Source organism: Psittacula echo (assembly GCF_963264785.1).
Source record: "Psittacula echo genome assembly, chromosome: 3".
In the NCBI taxonomy this organism is placed as follows: domain Eukaryota; kingdom Metazoa; phylum Chordata; class Aves; order Psittaciformes; family Psittacidae; genus Psittacula; species Psittacula echo.
The window spans coordinates 8,097,841-8,115,321 of NC_137736.1; the positions used below are offsets into that span (position 1 = coordinate 8,097,841).

General features: G+C 40.4%; 1 protein-coding gene across 1 annotated transcript in view; it reads right to left on the bottom strand.

Moving 5' to 3' along the window:
* Positions 1-4,771: 4,771 nt before the first annotated feature.
* The window catches only part of WARS2 (tryptophanyl tRNA synthetase 2, mitochondrial), a gene marked incomplete at both ends in the record, with an annotated part of 46,689 nt that continues 33,979 nt past the window's right edge, over positions 4,772-17,481 (bottom strand). Inside the window, 4 exons of the mRNA XM_080612911.1 lie at positions 4,772-5,220; positions 7,424-7,542; positions 10,501-10,586; positions 11,876-11,956. Of these exons, the coding sequence (XP_080469037.1) occupies positions 4,772-5,220; positions 7,424-7,542; positions 10,501-10,586; positions 11,876-11,956 (735 nt within the window). The remainder of the gene's footprint in view (positions 5,221-7,423; positions 7,543-10,500; positions 10,587-11,875; positions 11,957-17,481) is intronic.

The window sequence follows — 17,481 nt, forward strand, 5'->3', positions numbered from 1 at the left end:
ACATTCAATGTTTTTAACAGAAGTTTCATTATTTCACATCAATGGATGACAATGAAGACACACAACAATGAAGACATGCCTCAGAAATCAAACCCATCAGAGAGTCATAGGTCAAACAGCACGTGGGATGAGTTACTCTGTCCATGCAGGATCCTGGCTGTGCTTTGTATGACCTGAAGTCTCCTCCTGAACTGCAAGCATCTGCTTTCAGAATGGTTTAGGACACCAAGAGAGATCTGGTACTATCTCGCTCTGCCCATAAGCTGTTGCTTCCCACCTGTAAGGGTTGATCCATTAACCCTTCAGATTAGGCTCATATTATCATTCCATTGGTTGTATTGAGGCTTACTTAGATGAGATGGCTTACTTAGCTCCACCATCACATATATTATTCTTGCAGCTGTTACTGACAAGTTTATGGAAATTAGACAGTTCAGTATAGTTTTCCTGGCAACAACAGACATCATCTTTCCTGAACAGAAAACCTTTTCCACTAGACTCTCTGTGCTAGCTTGATAGACTATTTCTCTCTGCAAAGCAATCAATCAGTTGTAAGCAAACAGGTAGGCAGCATCTCATTTGAGTGAACTCAAATGCAGAGATATTAGTAAAGGTGAAAGGCCCATCTGTTGTTTTGAACATAAATCTAACCTACCTGGACTACCGAAAGAGCATGCTCATTAGATTCAAGACTCAAACCCACATGGGTTCATATTGTTGCTATTACCAGAACCACACACAGACCCTCTCTGAGCTTTGTCATATCCTTGAGCCATATGAAATAGAATGTGCATTAGAGAAGTAATGAAAAATATAAATGAGTCATTCAGAATGGATCTCTGTCTCTTACTGATCCTTACTGCTTTTACAGCAGCTACTGAAATTGGTGGTGTAGTGAATCAAAACAAGGTGGTTTGGGAAATGCCCATTTTGGAAAAACATCCAAAGGCTTTGAATCTGAGGATTCGGTTTGGCTTTGGCTAATGGCTTTTAGACAGATTTCTGCTGACACAAACACCTAGCAAACTGTGGAGACCAGAAGAGTTAAGACTGCTGGTTTAGTACAGTCATAGAATCATAGAATGGTTTGGATTGGAAAAGACCTTAAGATCATCCAGTTCCAACCCCCCTGCCATGGGCAGTGACATCTCACACTAGATCATGTCGCCCAAGGCTTTGTCCAACCTGGCCTTGAACACTGCCAGGGGTGGAGTGTTTACCACTTCTCTGGGCAACCTGTGACAGCACCTCAACACCCTCACAGTCAAGAGTATATAAATGTTCCAGTGAGATCTTAGAAAGTCATTCACTGCGGAGTTGATGTTTATCTCTAGAGGTAAGCGAATCTCTTCAGTTACCTGGAGATGCTAGATCTGATACTGCAGATCCCAATGACTGTATATGTACTTCAGATGCATGAAACATACAGGAATGGGAAAAGGAGAAGATTTAAAGACTAAGACACAAATTACTGCACATATTCAAGGAAAAGTATCACTGAAGAAAAGGAACCTGAGACAGAGAGCAACACATCAAGGGGTAAGGTTGCCTTCCCAGCTTCCAACGCTTCTTTCTTCAACTCAGAAAGATGTGATTGGATCTGTTTCCCTCCCAGTCCTCCAAGAACATTTTACAATGACTTCCACAGAGCCACAGGGCATGTTTGCACTACCACTGCCATTGGGATCAGGAGTGTGTTTCTGCAGAAACTCCCCACTGCTCCCACTAACTGCATTTCAGCAGGCCTCACACGTTGCATCATTCAGTAATGGAACATGAATACGCATTTCAGAAGTGCACCTACTTCACTCCAAATGTAAATAAACAGTAAATCACTTGCACACTGGACTAGAATTAGTGTGAAACAAATCCTTCTGAGCTACACAGTATCAAGCCTTCTCAACAACTGTTCTCTAATGATCATGGTTGTTAGGAGTATTTCATCGGGCAGATGCAGCTTTCACTTTGAGAATTCCTCTGCAAGAGCTACTAAAATAAAAAGCTATGTCAACAGTCAGTAGGTGAATATATTCATTTTTTACAAGTTTAACTGTCCTGAGGAAGGAAAACCCAGAATGTTTCCCTACTTGAAGGAAATAGGTCAGGCAAGTAAGAGTTGTTTGACTGACAGGAGAAAGGGAAACTTCTAATGTATTATTGAATTTAAAAGAGATAAATTAGTAAATTTGACTGAAACACTGCCCAATACGTAATGTATTAAACCCCTACCTTAAAGAAGGGCTTTTTTGAAGTTCTTCTTCCTGCTTCACCTACATGATTCCCTGGAAAAATCTAACAGTTTTGAAAAGCCTGCTCAGAACAGTTTGGGTAATGAGCCAGAAATGCCTGCTGATGTCCATCCTCCCCTACTCCCCTTTATAAAATAAATACATTGTATTTAAGACACACAAATACCCTTATTCCATTTTTACTGCAAAGAAGGTGTTGAACATCAACCCTGTGCATTAGGTGGGAGTATCAGAAGTGTAAAGACACCTTGAAACTATGATTTGTCTTTTGAAAATACACTCCTATCTTTTTCACTAACAAAGAAGAACAGGTAGGAATTGGATACACTAATGTTAAAGATTTTCAGTATCTCCATGAGCACCGTGTTAGCTTCTCTTAAGGAACCTATTGTGGGACCTTTGCAGAAATCAACCCACATTACAGAAAGAGTGTCACAGCAAACCCTTTATACCAAGTCAGCAAGCAGCAGTAACCACGTGCCTGAAGTTTTTGTCGTAGTTTCCATGCAGACTATTACAGCTGTTAAAACACTGACAAAAGTGTTGTAAAACTACCTAAATATGCACAGTTACAACTGCGTCCTTTCCTAATCTGCTGCAGTTAATGTGAAACCAGGGCCTGTTCCTGAATATACTTATTCTTTCTAAAAGACATTACTTTGGGCTTGCCTATACCGAGTTTGGTTTCCCATCATTCTGTCTCCATCCATTCTGTTCCTCTAGTCTTTAACTTTAGAAACTGTGTCATCAGCAAGTTCACAGTATCACAGTATGTTAGAGATTGGAAGGGACCTCAAAGTCCTCTAGTCCAATCCCCCTGCCAGAGCAGGAACACCTAGATAAGGTTACATAGGAATGTGTCCAGGCGGGTTTTGAATGTCTCCAGAGAAGGAGACTCCACAACCTCCCTGGGCAGCCTGTTCCAGTGTTCTGTCACCCTCACTGAGAAGAAGTTTCTTCTCAAGTTTAAGTGGAACCTCTTGTGGTCGTTCTTGCATGGCAGTTCTCTCCTTCAGAGAGAACTAACAAATAAATACAGGGTCTCAGTACAGATCTGCAGACACTCAGTCCACAACTTCTTGTTTTGCAACATTAAGTAATTCTGTTTGAATCACCTCACTATGATAAGTGACTAAATTTTAAAACTACATAGCTTATGTGTTCTTTAAACAAACAACTGCATTACACAGACACATCCTCCCACCTCCAGTTTTACTGAGTTGTATAAGACTGAAATCCTTCATGACAAATGTCATAGTTATATCATGGCTATGAGATGCCAGAGTACAGGATTAACTCAATTTACATTACAGTACAGCAATTTCAAACATAGCACCATTAAGACCAGTGATACACTTACATATGCTGGCACATAGGACTCTAGTTATCTTTTAACACGTATTACTACCCCATCTTTGGAAGAGGCTGTTCTTTTTGACAATTTCCCTTTGCCACACATTCCCCAACAAATACCATGGTCCGTGGGTCCTGGTCTCACCTCTTGTGAGGCTTACGATCAGTGCAGTCTAACACTATTCTCCTATCACTGAGTTTTCTTGAGGCTCAGTAGTGAGAGTTCATAAAGACATATTTAGTCCCATTCTGGCTCTGACAGCACAATTTTCTAAACAAGTAACTTTATACATTTTACAGAAAGTCCTCTGACTTCTCAACCTAAGATTTCTTTCACACAGAATTACATTCTTTCCCCCTGTACCTTTTCTAAAGGATGCTGAACTGCAAATCCTGGAGCTCCCTGCTAAACCGAACACCAGGTGAAACAGCAGCAGCCGAAGCACATGTCCTTTCCCACTGAAGGACCTTAGACCTGATCAGAAGGATGGCACAGGTGACAGAAGTGAAATTCAAGTCCACTATCTGTGTTCTTTGGAAAAAGTATCAAAGGGACCATCTAGCACAGTAGTTACAGTGAGGTTTAGAGTATGGAAATCTGTATAACACACTTCACACCATCTAGATGCAGATACAAAATCACACTGAGTTTGAAGACAAAATAGGGAGAAGTAAGTTCTCTCTTCATCACCTGGGCTTTTATTCTGGTTATCCAAGAACACATTCAACCACCATATCAAAGCTGAATAACTACCAATGGGATGAGTTGTGTGTTTGTAATGAGCTCACATGCACAGGTAAGGATGTTTTTCAGAAGATGACAGATCTTTCTGCTAGATTCTGATCACCTCACCTGTACTTCAGCTTCTTGCAGTTGCCAATGGAAAAACCAAAACCCTATTTGGGCAACCCTATATTCTGGTTTTGCACGATTTCTCCATGAATTGTGATTCCTTCTGCTCTCCCTCTTTGACTATTCAGACAAGCTTAATGCTGGTACCATTGGAAATATGGTTTTGTGAACATTTTTTAATGCAAACACCTTCAATGTTCTACTTGGATTTTCCAGAGGAAAAAAGCTTTTGTTTCAAACCAAAATGATTAAGAAGATACAAATATCAAAATGCGTGTCCCAGGAAACAAAAGTCCTTGTGATTACTCATCAGAGTCTACTGAAATCCCACCAGTCTTCTTATTTCTTGATAGATGGGGGCAGCCAGTTCTTTGGCTTTCACTGCTCCATCCTCTAAAACCTTCATCAGATGGGATTTGTCTTCCTGGAGTTTCTTGATTTCATTCCTGATAGGTGCAAATTTTTTAATCACGGACTCTGCTACCACCATTTTGTACTGAGCAGTGTCCAGACCAACAGATTGGTGCAGTACCTCTTCAATGCTAAGCCCCGTCACTGCAGCATGGATGGACACCAGGTTGGAGACACCAGGGCGAGTGGCTGGATCGTAGGTCACCTCCGAGGTAAAGTCAGTCACGGCTTTGCGGAATTTCAGCACTATGTCGTCAGGGCTGTCTGCTATGCTCACAGTGGCCAACTTCTGCGGGTCTGACTTGGACATCTTCACTGCTGGGTTTCTGAGGGATTTTATTTTCTTTGTAGTACCTTAAGAAAAAAGAAAAGGGAATAATTATGAACAATTCTGAACACACCGAGGCAATGTTTTCCTATGACAGTTGCTAGAAGAATACTTTGCAGCAGCATGATCACAGAATCAATTGCGTTGGAAAAGACTTTTAAGACCATCAAGTCCACCCATTCCCCAGCACTGCCAAGGCCACCACTAACCCATGGCACTGAGGGCCTCGTCTACACACTTTGTGAACACTTCCAGGGATGGTGACTCCAGCACTGCCCTGGGCAGCTTGTTCCAATGCCTGACCAGCACCCCATGGGCAAGCCCTCCTTGCTTAAAAATGAGTTGTGAGCACAATCACATATACTCCTATTTAGTCCATATGCCCTCTCTGTCCTCCTAAGCTACCTTTATCCCCCTGTAAACTAAATGTAAATCTAAATGCATTTCTCCCCTCCTGGTAAGTAGAAACTTCTGCTGGGACAGTTCCTAATATTTTCTGTGGCTACATAGTGATTTTCCTCAAAAACTCTCTCCTCCCTTGCATTTCTGGCACTGGGGACAAGCTACCTAGACAGCATGGACTGCACATTATTGAAGGGTTCTCTAACAGTGGAGAAACAGGTTAAATCCAGTGGCAAAAAAGAATCCCAGAACAGTTAATCTCCTTACTTGAGGAAGTTTTTTCACCCAAAATCTCTTGGCAATTCTCCTAAATATCAATAAAGACAGTTATTAAAAGTTTCCTAACTAACCACTAATCAGCTCTGTTACAAGGAAGACTCTGTTCAGCTTAGAAAGGTGTGGGTATCATACTATCTATTGAGATGGATGTGTGTACATGAAATAGCAGTATTAAGGGTATACTGAAAAGTACTTTATAAGCATCAAACCAAACTGTTTCAGTCATTTACTAAGAAACATAATTCATGGAGTACATGAAGTATCACTCATCTAGAAAGTGCTCACACCAGTTGTTTTTTAGACACCTACTATAGCCAACTAAATTACTCACTCCTCATAGACAGCCTTATGTATTCAGCGAAAGAGTAAGTGCTCTTCCAGGGTCCAATTCAAACTGCCCTACAAAGTGCTCTGTTCTGAATCACCTTTTGGAAGAGGCTGTCTCTTTTCTGTAAATTTGAAGGAGTCCATGTAATCTAACTGCCTGCAGCTCATGAGTCTGAATAGGTCCCTAACTTCACTCATTGAGGAGATTTCATTGCTTTGCATATACTTGTGAACCTATGCAGGTATGCTTTTCACAGGGAAAGTGAAAAGTTCTTTTTTTTAAATCTTTTCTTCAGATTGAGCTTTTTATTTCCCGGGAAACAGCCTCACCTGCACCATAAGCTACACTCAGCTCCTCACAACAGTGCTTAGTATTGAATTGCTTATTAGAAACTGCAGAGCTTGCAATATCGAGTATTCTCTGAGCTCCATTCTGAGTCTAACACCATTTTTGTCACTGAGGCTTGAAAAGTGAGAAAGGTTTATTACTGCCTGTCTTTTCTAAGGTGAGAGCTCCTTGCCCTTTTGGGGCGAAGGTCTCTGCTGTGCATTCCTCTACATTACTTACAACAAAGATGTAATGCTTCTTCGTTGCCCAGTTCTTCACGTTTCTTAACAAACATGCCATTTGCGCCATCTGACTCCTCCTCACCCCCCGGCCTATGACCTAATGGCTGATAAGATTTTCCTTGTAAGTCTCCCTGAGTCTAATATCAAAACCCGAAAGTCTAAGCTCTGTAAGAGACCCTTACTGAAATATGCAAGTATATATTAAATACTTCAAAGATTTTTAGTACCTTCAAGCTGTTTAGCATGCTTAATGTAAACATCTACCACTCAGACCTTGAAGAATTCTGCTTGCTAGAGGTTTCGTCCTGTTGCTTACATGTCTGCTGAACTAGCAAGATGGAGCAGAGACCCCACTCTTAAAAGGTTCAACACTTGAAGAGTGAATCTGCACACAGCCCCCCCGGACTAGAATATCAGACGTCACATACATTCCTCTACTGAGGATTTGTAATGCCTTATGTCTATCTTGGGAGTTCAGTTTCACAGCCTCTAGTGTCTTGTTGTCAGTTTTTAATTTTCCACTCACTTAGCATCAGCTTGCTCCCTCTTCTTGGTCCCTGAAACTATTTCTAGAGTATTTAAATCCATATTCAACCCTGAAGTGCAGTTAAAGAGGAATTAAAAAAAAATAAATAACCAAGACCAGCTCACTTAAAATGGCTTTGGGCACAGGAAAGAATTCTCCATATTTCTTGTTGAAATGTTGTGCTATATCTTGGGCTAGTTCCAGGTGCAGGACTTGATCTTCTCCAACAGGAACATGTGTCGACCTTTTAATAAAAGACAGATACAGGAAACTCAGTAAAGCTTTCTGGTTCTGCTGAAATGTCACTCAAGACTGTCACAGCTTCTGTCATGACTGAGGGCCATACTGAGCCACACAGTCCAAGTCAGATATAGGTGATATGGCAACAAGATCCCAAACTGACTGTATCCCAGGATGAGCCTGCTTTTTGTGCTGAACAGAAGCACATCTCCAAGGGCAAAAATAGCCTTTTGTGAAAACATACACAGTGAAGATAGCAATAAGAACAAATAATTAAATTCAGCTCAAAGAAAGGTTTTTGTATTATCTCCTGCTGTCTCTTTAGAGATCAAAGAGCATGTGTTACAGCCTGCAAACAAAGAAAGATCTGCAAAGCATAAAGCACAAGCACCTTGCCTTGTTTTCTCAGGTTGAGAAGTTAGTACTGTGGATTTATCAAGGGAAGAAAAGAAGAGAGCAGTTCTTCCTCACGGGTCACCACTGTATAAGTATCATGTGGGTCAGTGCCTCTATTGCCACAAGTGTTATCATTCATAGATGAGAACTGTTAGGATCAAAGGATCAACTGATCTTCTGCATTGAACTCAATAGCTTGAATGCAGGTCTGGAGGGAAACACAATCTGCATCAGAGGACATCAGGAGGTGAAGAATCCACTACTTCCCCTGGTGATTCTTTCCCACAGTTAATCATGCTCACTAAAAATGTCTGTTTCTTTGAGATGAGGCAGACTTGAAGTCTTGCCAGCTTCTGATTACTCTCCCTTCCCCAGCTGATTTTTTCCTAAGGCTTGTGGGGTATTAAGCTCTGAATCCTGGATCTGTTCCAGTGTAAGAAAGTTCACTATGCATCTTTCAAATTCCCAGAAAATTTCGGTTCAACACGGTACTCCTTCCTTCTGATCCTGAATTACTGGGCTGACATCCAGGAATCAATTTGTCCACCTTTATCGCCCACCAAACAATCAGCAAGGCAACCTAAAAACAGTTACAGTAGCCAATAGGAAATCCCAGTGGCCTACAACTAACAGAAAGAAAATCAGTTACCATTATCAATATACCTTAAGCAGGTCAAGAGAAATGTTTCCATATGCCAAAATGGTTCCATATTCACAAAGTTGGCCACTAAACAGAAAACATATTATCTTTATAAATGCTCCTGCATGATTCTTTGGCTGCGTGGAGACCTCATAGCAGTCTTCCAGTATCTGAAGGGGGCCTACAAGGATGCTGGGGAGTGACTATTCATCAGGGACTGTAGTGACAGGACAAGAGGTAACGGGTTCAAACTTAAACAGGGGAAGTTTAGATTGGATATAAGGAAGACATTCTTTACTAAGAGGGTGGTGAGGCACTGGAATGGGTTGCCCAGGGAGGTTGTGAATGCTCCATCCTTGGCGGTGTTCAAGGCCAGGATGGATGAGGCCTTGGGTGACATGGTTTAGTGTGGTGTGTCCCTGCCCATGGCAGGGGGGTTGGAACTAGGTGATCTTGGGGTCCTTTCCAACTGTAACTATTCTATGGTTCTATGATTCTTTGTCTTTTTCCTTGCTGCTTTTATATATATATATACATATACATATAGATTTCTGTTCTAGGTCTATTTTTATTCCTTTCTGTCATATATTTACCTTCTGTCCATTTTCCTGTCTCTTTAATTCTTGGTTCATCTGAATCAGTACTGTTTTGCCCACCCTCCAGTTCTTAACTCTTCTTCATGACTGCCATGCTCTTCCTGTGTTTCCATTTCTTCCTGATTCTTGTTCCCTATATTATGTTTTCACATTAAAACATTTTTAATTAGAGATATTATGCAAATTTCTTCAAAGAGATATTGTTTCTCTTTCACTTCCTTGTTTTTTGCTCTGCCTGGACAGCCTGCTGTTAATACACATAGTAGCAAACAAATCACAGGCTTCACTAAGGAATCACACGATCTTATTAGAGATAACATAGGTGGTTGACCTCAACCAAAACAAGGTGATTTCTGATAAAGTTGTCTAAATTTCATTCTTAAATACTGCTTGACAATCAAATGGGATTCACTGCTTTGAAGAGAATTTTAATGTTCAAATTCATTCTGACTTTTGCTTGCTTCCCACTAGTTTTAATTAAAAATCAAGTGAATTAGAAATACCATCTACTGGTCTTCTGACATTACTGTTTTTCTCTACTAATGATCACTTCAGATTAAATTTCTCTAGCTACATTTTTCTGGGTTAACAACTGGCTAATCTTGGTTACTTTGTCCTCCTAAAGTCCCTAAAGTCTTTGTAGTTCCGTATGACTTCTCTGTCCCAACAAATATTCACAACTTCAGAACAATTCCAGAAAGCACATATGCTTGGAACATAAAAATCATTAATACATAGTGCATTGTCTCTAACAGTTATTTACTGAGGCAATTTAAAATAATGCACTACAAGTTCTATCAGCTAGGCTACAAACTTGGGCATGCTGAGTCAACCGTCCCTAACCAGGGTGTACTTCCACCCACATGGAACAGCACAAAAGAAATTGAACTAGCTCAGGTACCACAAGATGCAGTAAATTATTCACCAGTATCAACAGGCCTACATAGAATGACACACTAAGATGGGTATGCTATATACAGCCAGTTTAAGTATCTCTGCAGTATACTGCATAAGGCATAACTACTTAAAAAAAAGTATATGTATGTGTGTGAACATGTAATATATATAATTAAGCATGAATGGGTTAGAATTCCCTAATAATTATTTTGAAGTGATCAACTTTTTCTCTTTACAGCCCTGTCATTTGCTTTCAAACCAGGCTAGATTTGAACCAGCCACTTGAGAGGTAAAAAGCTGTCATCCATTTCCAATTTTCTGATCTAATCACACCCAGCTCCCCCACTTCAGAAGTTAGCATGTTGACCTGACAGACATTCATTCCAATGCAGCTGAACAGACATTGCCCATGGGCTCACATTCTGCCTCTTACTTGTACAGCAAAATATCTGCTGCTTGAAGCACAGGGTAGGTCAACAACCCAACAGTTCCTTCATTATTCTGGCTGGCACACTTCATCTGTTTGCAAAACAAAAACAGAGCAGAATCATGTTTTTGGTTAATAGTATCAGAGGCTGTGATTTTAATTAATTCATATCCATATCATTTTAGGATATAGAAATGAATTCAAATCCACATTGCTTTAGGATATGTATCATTAAATTCAAAGTAGTCAGGCTACTGTTTCTAATTCTGTTCTAGCAATGGCGTATCTACTTCTTGCTTTTAACAAATAACAGTTAAATACACTAAGCCCCTTAAAATCTTCATTATTTCATCATTACTATTCAAATATCTTTAGGTTTTTCTCACCCTCTGTCTCTGTCCACGAAGCTAAGTGCCTAAGGTTCAGGGAACCTAATTTGCAAAGCCTAGCACCTGTAACACTTATCTGTGGGCTTGGAAAGTCAATCCAGTCAAAGTTGGATTTAAAAGCTTAACTTTAGAACCTCAGGTTTGAAAAGGTTGGCTTTAATCTATGCCCTGCATTAACGCTGGTTGCTGTATTTAAGTTTTACTGTTTTTATTTAATTAAGAAGAAAAACAGTAAGAAAGCAAACATCTGGAGGTATTTAAGACTGCTCTGAACTCTGCCAGCCAAACTGCTCTTAATATAGGTTTTTTTTCTTCCTTTTTTGATACTTCTCTCTCCTGCTTTTTGGTTTTTCTACTTACAAAATGCCTAAATAAAATACAAGGAAATTAAATGCAAGAACTTCATTGATGTAGTCCTGCTGCTCATGTCCTAAGATTAAAAAGATGAACATTTGAAATTTGTAAAGGCAAACATTTAAGGTGCATTAACTTTATCACTCAGCACGTTTTTAATGTTTATAATTTCTATACTCCTCTTCCAACATATGCTTCTTTTGCACCCTCTCCCATAAGAAGTACAGAGCCACCACTCTTCATGGTAGGAAAACAAAAGCTGTTTATGGAACTCCTTCATCAGCAAGGCTCACAGTTTCCACTGCAATATCTCGTCGCTGTTTTGCATTATTAAAGAAGCATTGAAATAACTCCAAGTATCTAGCAAAATCACTTTAACTAGACAGAACAAACCTCCTATTTATTATAGTTTGTGCAAGTCTCTGCAAAAAATACTATGCTGTAGCTTCCAGCAGGAAAACGTTTACTGATAGCAACAGACCTGGAAAGACACATATTCCTTTTTCTGCCATAGGACTTAAACCTAAAGCAAGGGTAACCAAGATACAGTGGGTACATCACAAATAACAAGTATTTTAAGGACAGTAGTTCTACTGAATTCCCATATAATTCCACTGAACTTATGAAACTGTCCATACCTTCCACTGGGGCAAGCGTAGCAAACGTGGCACGTTAGTTAAGCACCCAAGAATCCACGCAAGTTCTGCATGCTCAGGAACCTGGAAGTACGAAGTCAGGATCGATTTTAGTCTTCTGCATTTATATGTCTATTTTCTCAAAATCAATAGAGATAAATAGTATTAGAGATCAGAAAACCATTTATTTTTGTCTTATTTTTTCAGTAAGGTGAAGTGACAGGCTAATGGAAAGTTCTGGGCACTGCATAAATTGAATGCACTACAGTCAAGCAGCATACAAGGGCTCTTGATCCTATCCACTCTTTTTCTAAAAAAGAAAGAAAATGCTTTAGTAACAACAGAGTTGAACACACATGTAAACTAGCCAACTGCTGTCCACTATGCCACAACTTTGAGACATCCCCACACTTTGAGGTAACACATTAATAGTTACAAAACCTCTTTGCCTTTCTCATTTCCAGTGCCAGTAAGTTACCCAAGCTTAATTTCTTCTGCATCAGGGCCCTGAATGCACTCATTTCCCTTAATTGTCCCTACCAACCTCACCTGAGCCCTCCATCCATATTCTCTGCCTAAGATCCCAGGAGCCCCAAGACCCATTTAAGGTCAGATCAGACTGCTCCTAACCTTGCCTGAGCTCCATTGCAACACAAGATGTCTGGTGGTATAATAACTGCAGGTCCTTCACAGAAGCCTGAGCTAATGGGTCAGGGGACAAGAAGAGCTGGGCTGCTCCACAAGGCTGTGACTGCAGACAGATCCAAGCTAGGCAAGAACAGTGACCTCCCTGAGCAGGACAATGTCGTGCAGTATTTAACCAGGACAGGGGTGGTGACAGTGAGAGTCTGGTGATCATCTGACATAGCAAGGTCAACCCAGGAAGCCCAGTGAGCAAATTGGGGCAGCAAGAACAGGGTTGAGCACAGGCACACACTGAGGAAGCTCAGCTGAAGACAGGGGACATGAGCCTAACCCTAAATGGAGCACCGGGGCCACTGGGCAGAAGGTGCCTGGGTGGAGGGCCTGGACGAAGCTTGTCAGGGCTTTGGGGGCACCAATAGGTCTGAATGACCCTGACCTGTCTGCAAAAGAGAAATAGCTGAAGTCAAACTACACTACAGCCTGAACTGAGGCTTAATTTGTCCATTTGTCCCTCAGTTCTGCAGTCCTATCAAAACTAATACTGATCTACAGGTGAAAGAGAAGGATTGGGTGTCCATATACCTGTTAGCTTCTTGACAGACATTCTTCAGCTTTGGCATTTCAAATACTTATTTTAGGACTAGTAAAAGAGGCAAGCATTGCTGATGCATGTGCCGTTCTTTCATTTCTTTCATGTCATTTTGTCTCTTGCTAGTTAGCTATGATGATCCATGTTCTGCTCTTTGCTTACATGTTTGATTCACTCTTCTCAGTATTGGCAGGTTTGGGTATTTAAGAGCATCTTAAAAAACCACCTCCAAGATGTTCAAAACTTCTCTAAGATGTTCAAAGCTTGCAACAATATATAGCAACCCAGATGGAAGACAGTAGAAAGTGTTTACAAACAAGTAAGAATTACTAGCATTGTTAATGGCAATTGCTTTGTTGTCAGATTGAAGTGCAGTAATATCCTAGCTAACAGACATTAGACTATTTCTGTTGTCAATGTTGTATAGTTGTATAGGGGTATCTGACTTCAAGGTAGCAGCTCAGTGGTTAAAGATAAATATTCCAGGCTGATTCTCTTTCCCTTCTTTCTGCCTTTCCTGCAGTCTTTTTTTCTTTTAATTTCCTCATGCTGATTTTCTCTGTCACAAGACAAAGTGCAACAAGATGCACCAAATGTACCTTCTGCAAGGCACAAAGAGCAAACTGAACTTTATAGAAAATACTAAGCTCAAGACCCCTATTTCATTTAGAAGACATCACCATCTGGTTCAAAGTGGTTTCTCATTCCTTTCTTCCAGTCACGGACAGAGAGGAGATGGTGCTCTGTTGCACTTGTGTTGACAAGGACTCCCTTAAAAAGCTACGCGCTCACTGATCCAGCTACGTCAGACATTGCTTCCACAGCCAAGACTGCATGTGTGCTTCACTGCATCAGGGGCTTTGACATTACATCAGTTACCAAACCACCAAATTATCTGAACAGCATTTGTAGACTTGAATCTGCAGTTCTGGGTTCTAGCAAGTTACATTCACTTCTAATTCGCAAACACACACAGTCCTTTGCTAGACTGCTGAATATCATGAAGAAAAAAGGGGGAGAAAATACACAGAAGGGCAGATGTTTCAGTTGGGGAAAAAAAATCAGAACTAGAGCCTAATGAGTTAACATTCATCACCCAAATTGCAGTAACTGACTGTATGTTAGCCTGTGAATCAGGAGGTACTAGGCTTAAACTACAAATCATTTATCAGACTTAAACACGGTTTAAGCTACTGTGTTTTACTTGGCAAGAGGGGCACGTAATTGCTGCATCTGGTTGGTCACCATGCATCAGCTCAAATGTGGTTACTCATTAAGCTACAGTACTCCATCACTTTGATTGCATAACTTCAGATACAAAGAAACTGGAAGAAGTGAAGATGTATACGATACCAGCAAAATAAAGGCCTATTCTATGCTTCCTTTCTGGCATGTATGTGTGCTACATGTTACTATACACTGGTGTAAGGAATCATTGTGTTCTGTCCTCAGAGCAGACTTCCAGCATCTGAAGGGGGCCTACAAGGATGCCAGACAGGGACTCTTCATCAGGGACCATAGTGGTATGACAAGGGGTAATGGATTCAAAGTGAAACAGGGAAGATTTAGGTTAGATATAAGGAACCCTCTTTACTGTGAGGATGGTGAGGCAATGGAACAGGCTGCCTAGAGGAGTAGTAAATGCTCCACCTCTGGCAGTATTCAAGGCCAGGTTGGAAGAGCATTGGGTGACATGGTCTAGTGTGAGGTGTCCCTGCTGATGATTTTGGAATCATGATGGGTTTGGAACTAGATGATCTTTAGGTCCTTTCCAACCCAAACTAGTCTATGATTCTATGACTTTCCTATTCAAAACATGATTTTGAAGACTTTCAAAAGAAGACTCCATTCAAGAATCCTAGAGGATTCTTTCAGGACTGAAATTATTTAAAATCAGTGTGACCACTTTTATTTAGACTTTTTTTCCTCCATGTGTAAGAATATCCTCAAAAAGGACACAAACTACTGTGCTTAATTCATCTAGATCTTAGCCTGATCTTCCTCATGCATTTTATCGAACTAAATATTAATCTTTGAATCTTTTGGATTCCAATAGGAAATGTATTTAATTGGAAAAGGCCTCCTTCCCAAAAGATGCCTTTTTTAACCAAAAGAATCAAATGCTTCCTGTAGTTTTATTTAGCATAAGGCATCATCTCACTTAACATCTCCTGATTACTATGATCGTCTTGATGTGTGGGTCAGTAACAATCTCAGTAACACATTTTCTCTTGGATTCAATCCCACAAGGACTTTTATTTTCCCACAGTACTACAGAGAGAGGCAATCCCTCTAGGAAATAGAAACGAAACAGAAAAGACATCTCATCTTTGTATCAACCTGTCAACTGATTTGCAGTTTCTTCCTATTGCGTTAGGTTGCATTTATTGTGCTACCACAAGGAAGACCTTTGTCAAAGGTCCCTCTTTACACAGTTTTCATTTAAAAAGTAGGAGCTCTTCTGCCCTTTCATTTTTAAAGGAGTTCACTCAGAATCTAACCACGTATCTGGGAAATAAAATATACAGGGTTTCAAACCATTCAGTTTATTCGGTGTATACTTGAACTAGTAAAGAATTTAGTTTGCATCTGACAAGAGTATGACGTACTTCAGGAATGCCCCCGCTTCCTGAAAGAGAACAGCTAATAAGCAGCTTAGCTCTTTTCCAATGGAGTCAGCAGTTTCTTAGCAGTGTCATCTCCCCCAGATCCCCCAGGATAAAAATCCTACAAAACTTAGAAAACCATAATTCTATGTCCAACAAACAGAACTCGCAGCCAGTGATGGTTCCTGAACTGTATGTCCAACCAACCTCCAAGATTGCCACAATCACTTCTAATTCTGAAAACCAGCTATCTAATCCATTAAACACTTCGTGTCAATTCCAGCTACTTTTGTGTTCTGAAAGAATATAATAGCTTATTTTCAATAAAAATATTTTTTTCTCAAGAAATATTTCTTGCAGTTTGGCTGAAAATCCCTGGAGGACTAACAGTCTTGCAAGTCCTGTATTTATTGTTTCCCTTACAAAGCCAACTACTCCCCATTACACAGTTTTCACAAACAAGTTTAACCAGATCCATATAGTAATCCCAAATCATATCCTTTGCTGAGTGAATACATCAAATCATTAACTTTTTTTTGTCCTGTGCTCTTGCCCACTTTAACAGTTTTCTTTCCTAATTTGTTCCAAGTCTGTAAAACCCATCAGTATTTCTCAAAGGGTCAAGATGGTCATCTATCTGCTATACCCAGTACCACATTTCCTCCTTAATTTCCATTGCATTAAGCATCCCCCACAACCTAGCTTACTAATCACTAATCAAAGAGTTACTTCCAGAACAAACGTCTTACATCCATTCCTTGTGGCCCAACAAGACCAAGGCTGCCCAGTCAGATTCCTTTTGTTTTTAAAGCACACTTATTTAGCAGAGGTGGCCACTTCCAAGTGACAATGAGCAGCTGTCTAGAAGGCACAACCATTTCTGCTTCTTCAGCTGGCTGAGTGCCCTGTCCCTTTCTTTTTACAGACAAAGAGCTTCTCAGTTGTTCACTCCTGCGGACATTTGACATTATTAAACTCAGATCACAAGTTACACTTGGATCACCTCAGAGATGTTACATGCTGAAGTGCAACCTCAGGGCTTCTCCTTGCAGATCTATTACTTTGTCCTTGATCTTAGCTATTCCCTACCAAGTTACTGCTGCTACTCACTGGCCACAGATGATATACATGGATAACCAATAGCTACTTTTAGTGCAACTAATTCTAGCTGACTTTCCATGCTGAGACATACAGCTCAGGAGGACAGCAAGCAATGAGGTTCAAGAACACAGATACTTTGAGCAGATCTGAAAGCTGGCAAACCAGCAACATTGGAATTTAGCTTTCTGAGGCTTATATACATAGTTGTGTGTCAGCAGCTGAAGTGGCAATCAACCTGCAAGAAGAGATGCAGTGCTCCATTTTCAAGACGGACTTCCTTAAGTTGCAACCTAAAGCCCTTCTCTGTAAGTGATTGCAAATTTGCTGTGTATCTGTTATGTGGAGCCAGCTTCCCCTGAGCAGTGTAACCTCATGAAGGGCTACATTTTAAATGGGCAATAAATGTCAAAGATTTGATTTTGACAGTGTAGAGGACAAACAGGTCTGGAGAGGTAATCTGGATACTTGTGTACGAAAAGAAATCTGACCAGAGGAAAGAAAGTGTCCTAAAGAAGGAAACAAAATGAAACCTTATTCGTTAGGATTTTTGTCTCTTCCAGAAGTACCAGTTAGTGCTCCCAAAAGGCCTTTTAGAAGAAGGTGCTGCTCACTTTTTTTTTTCTTGAATAAGAGGTAGGATTTTATTAATGCCTAAGGCTGCAAGCAGT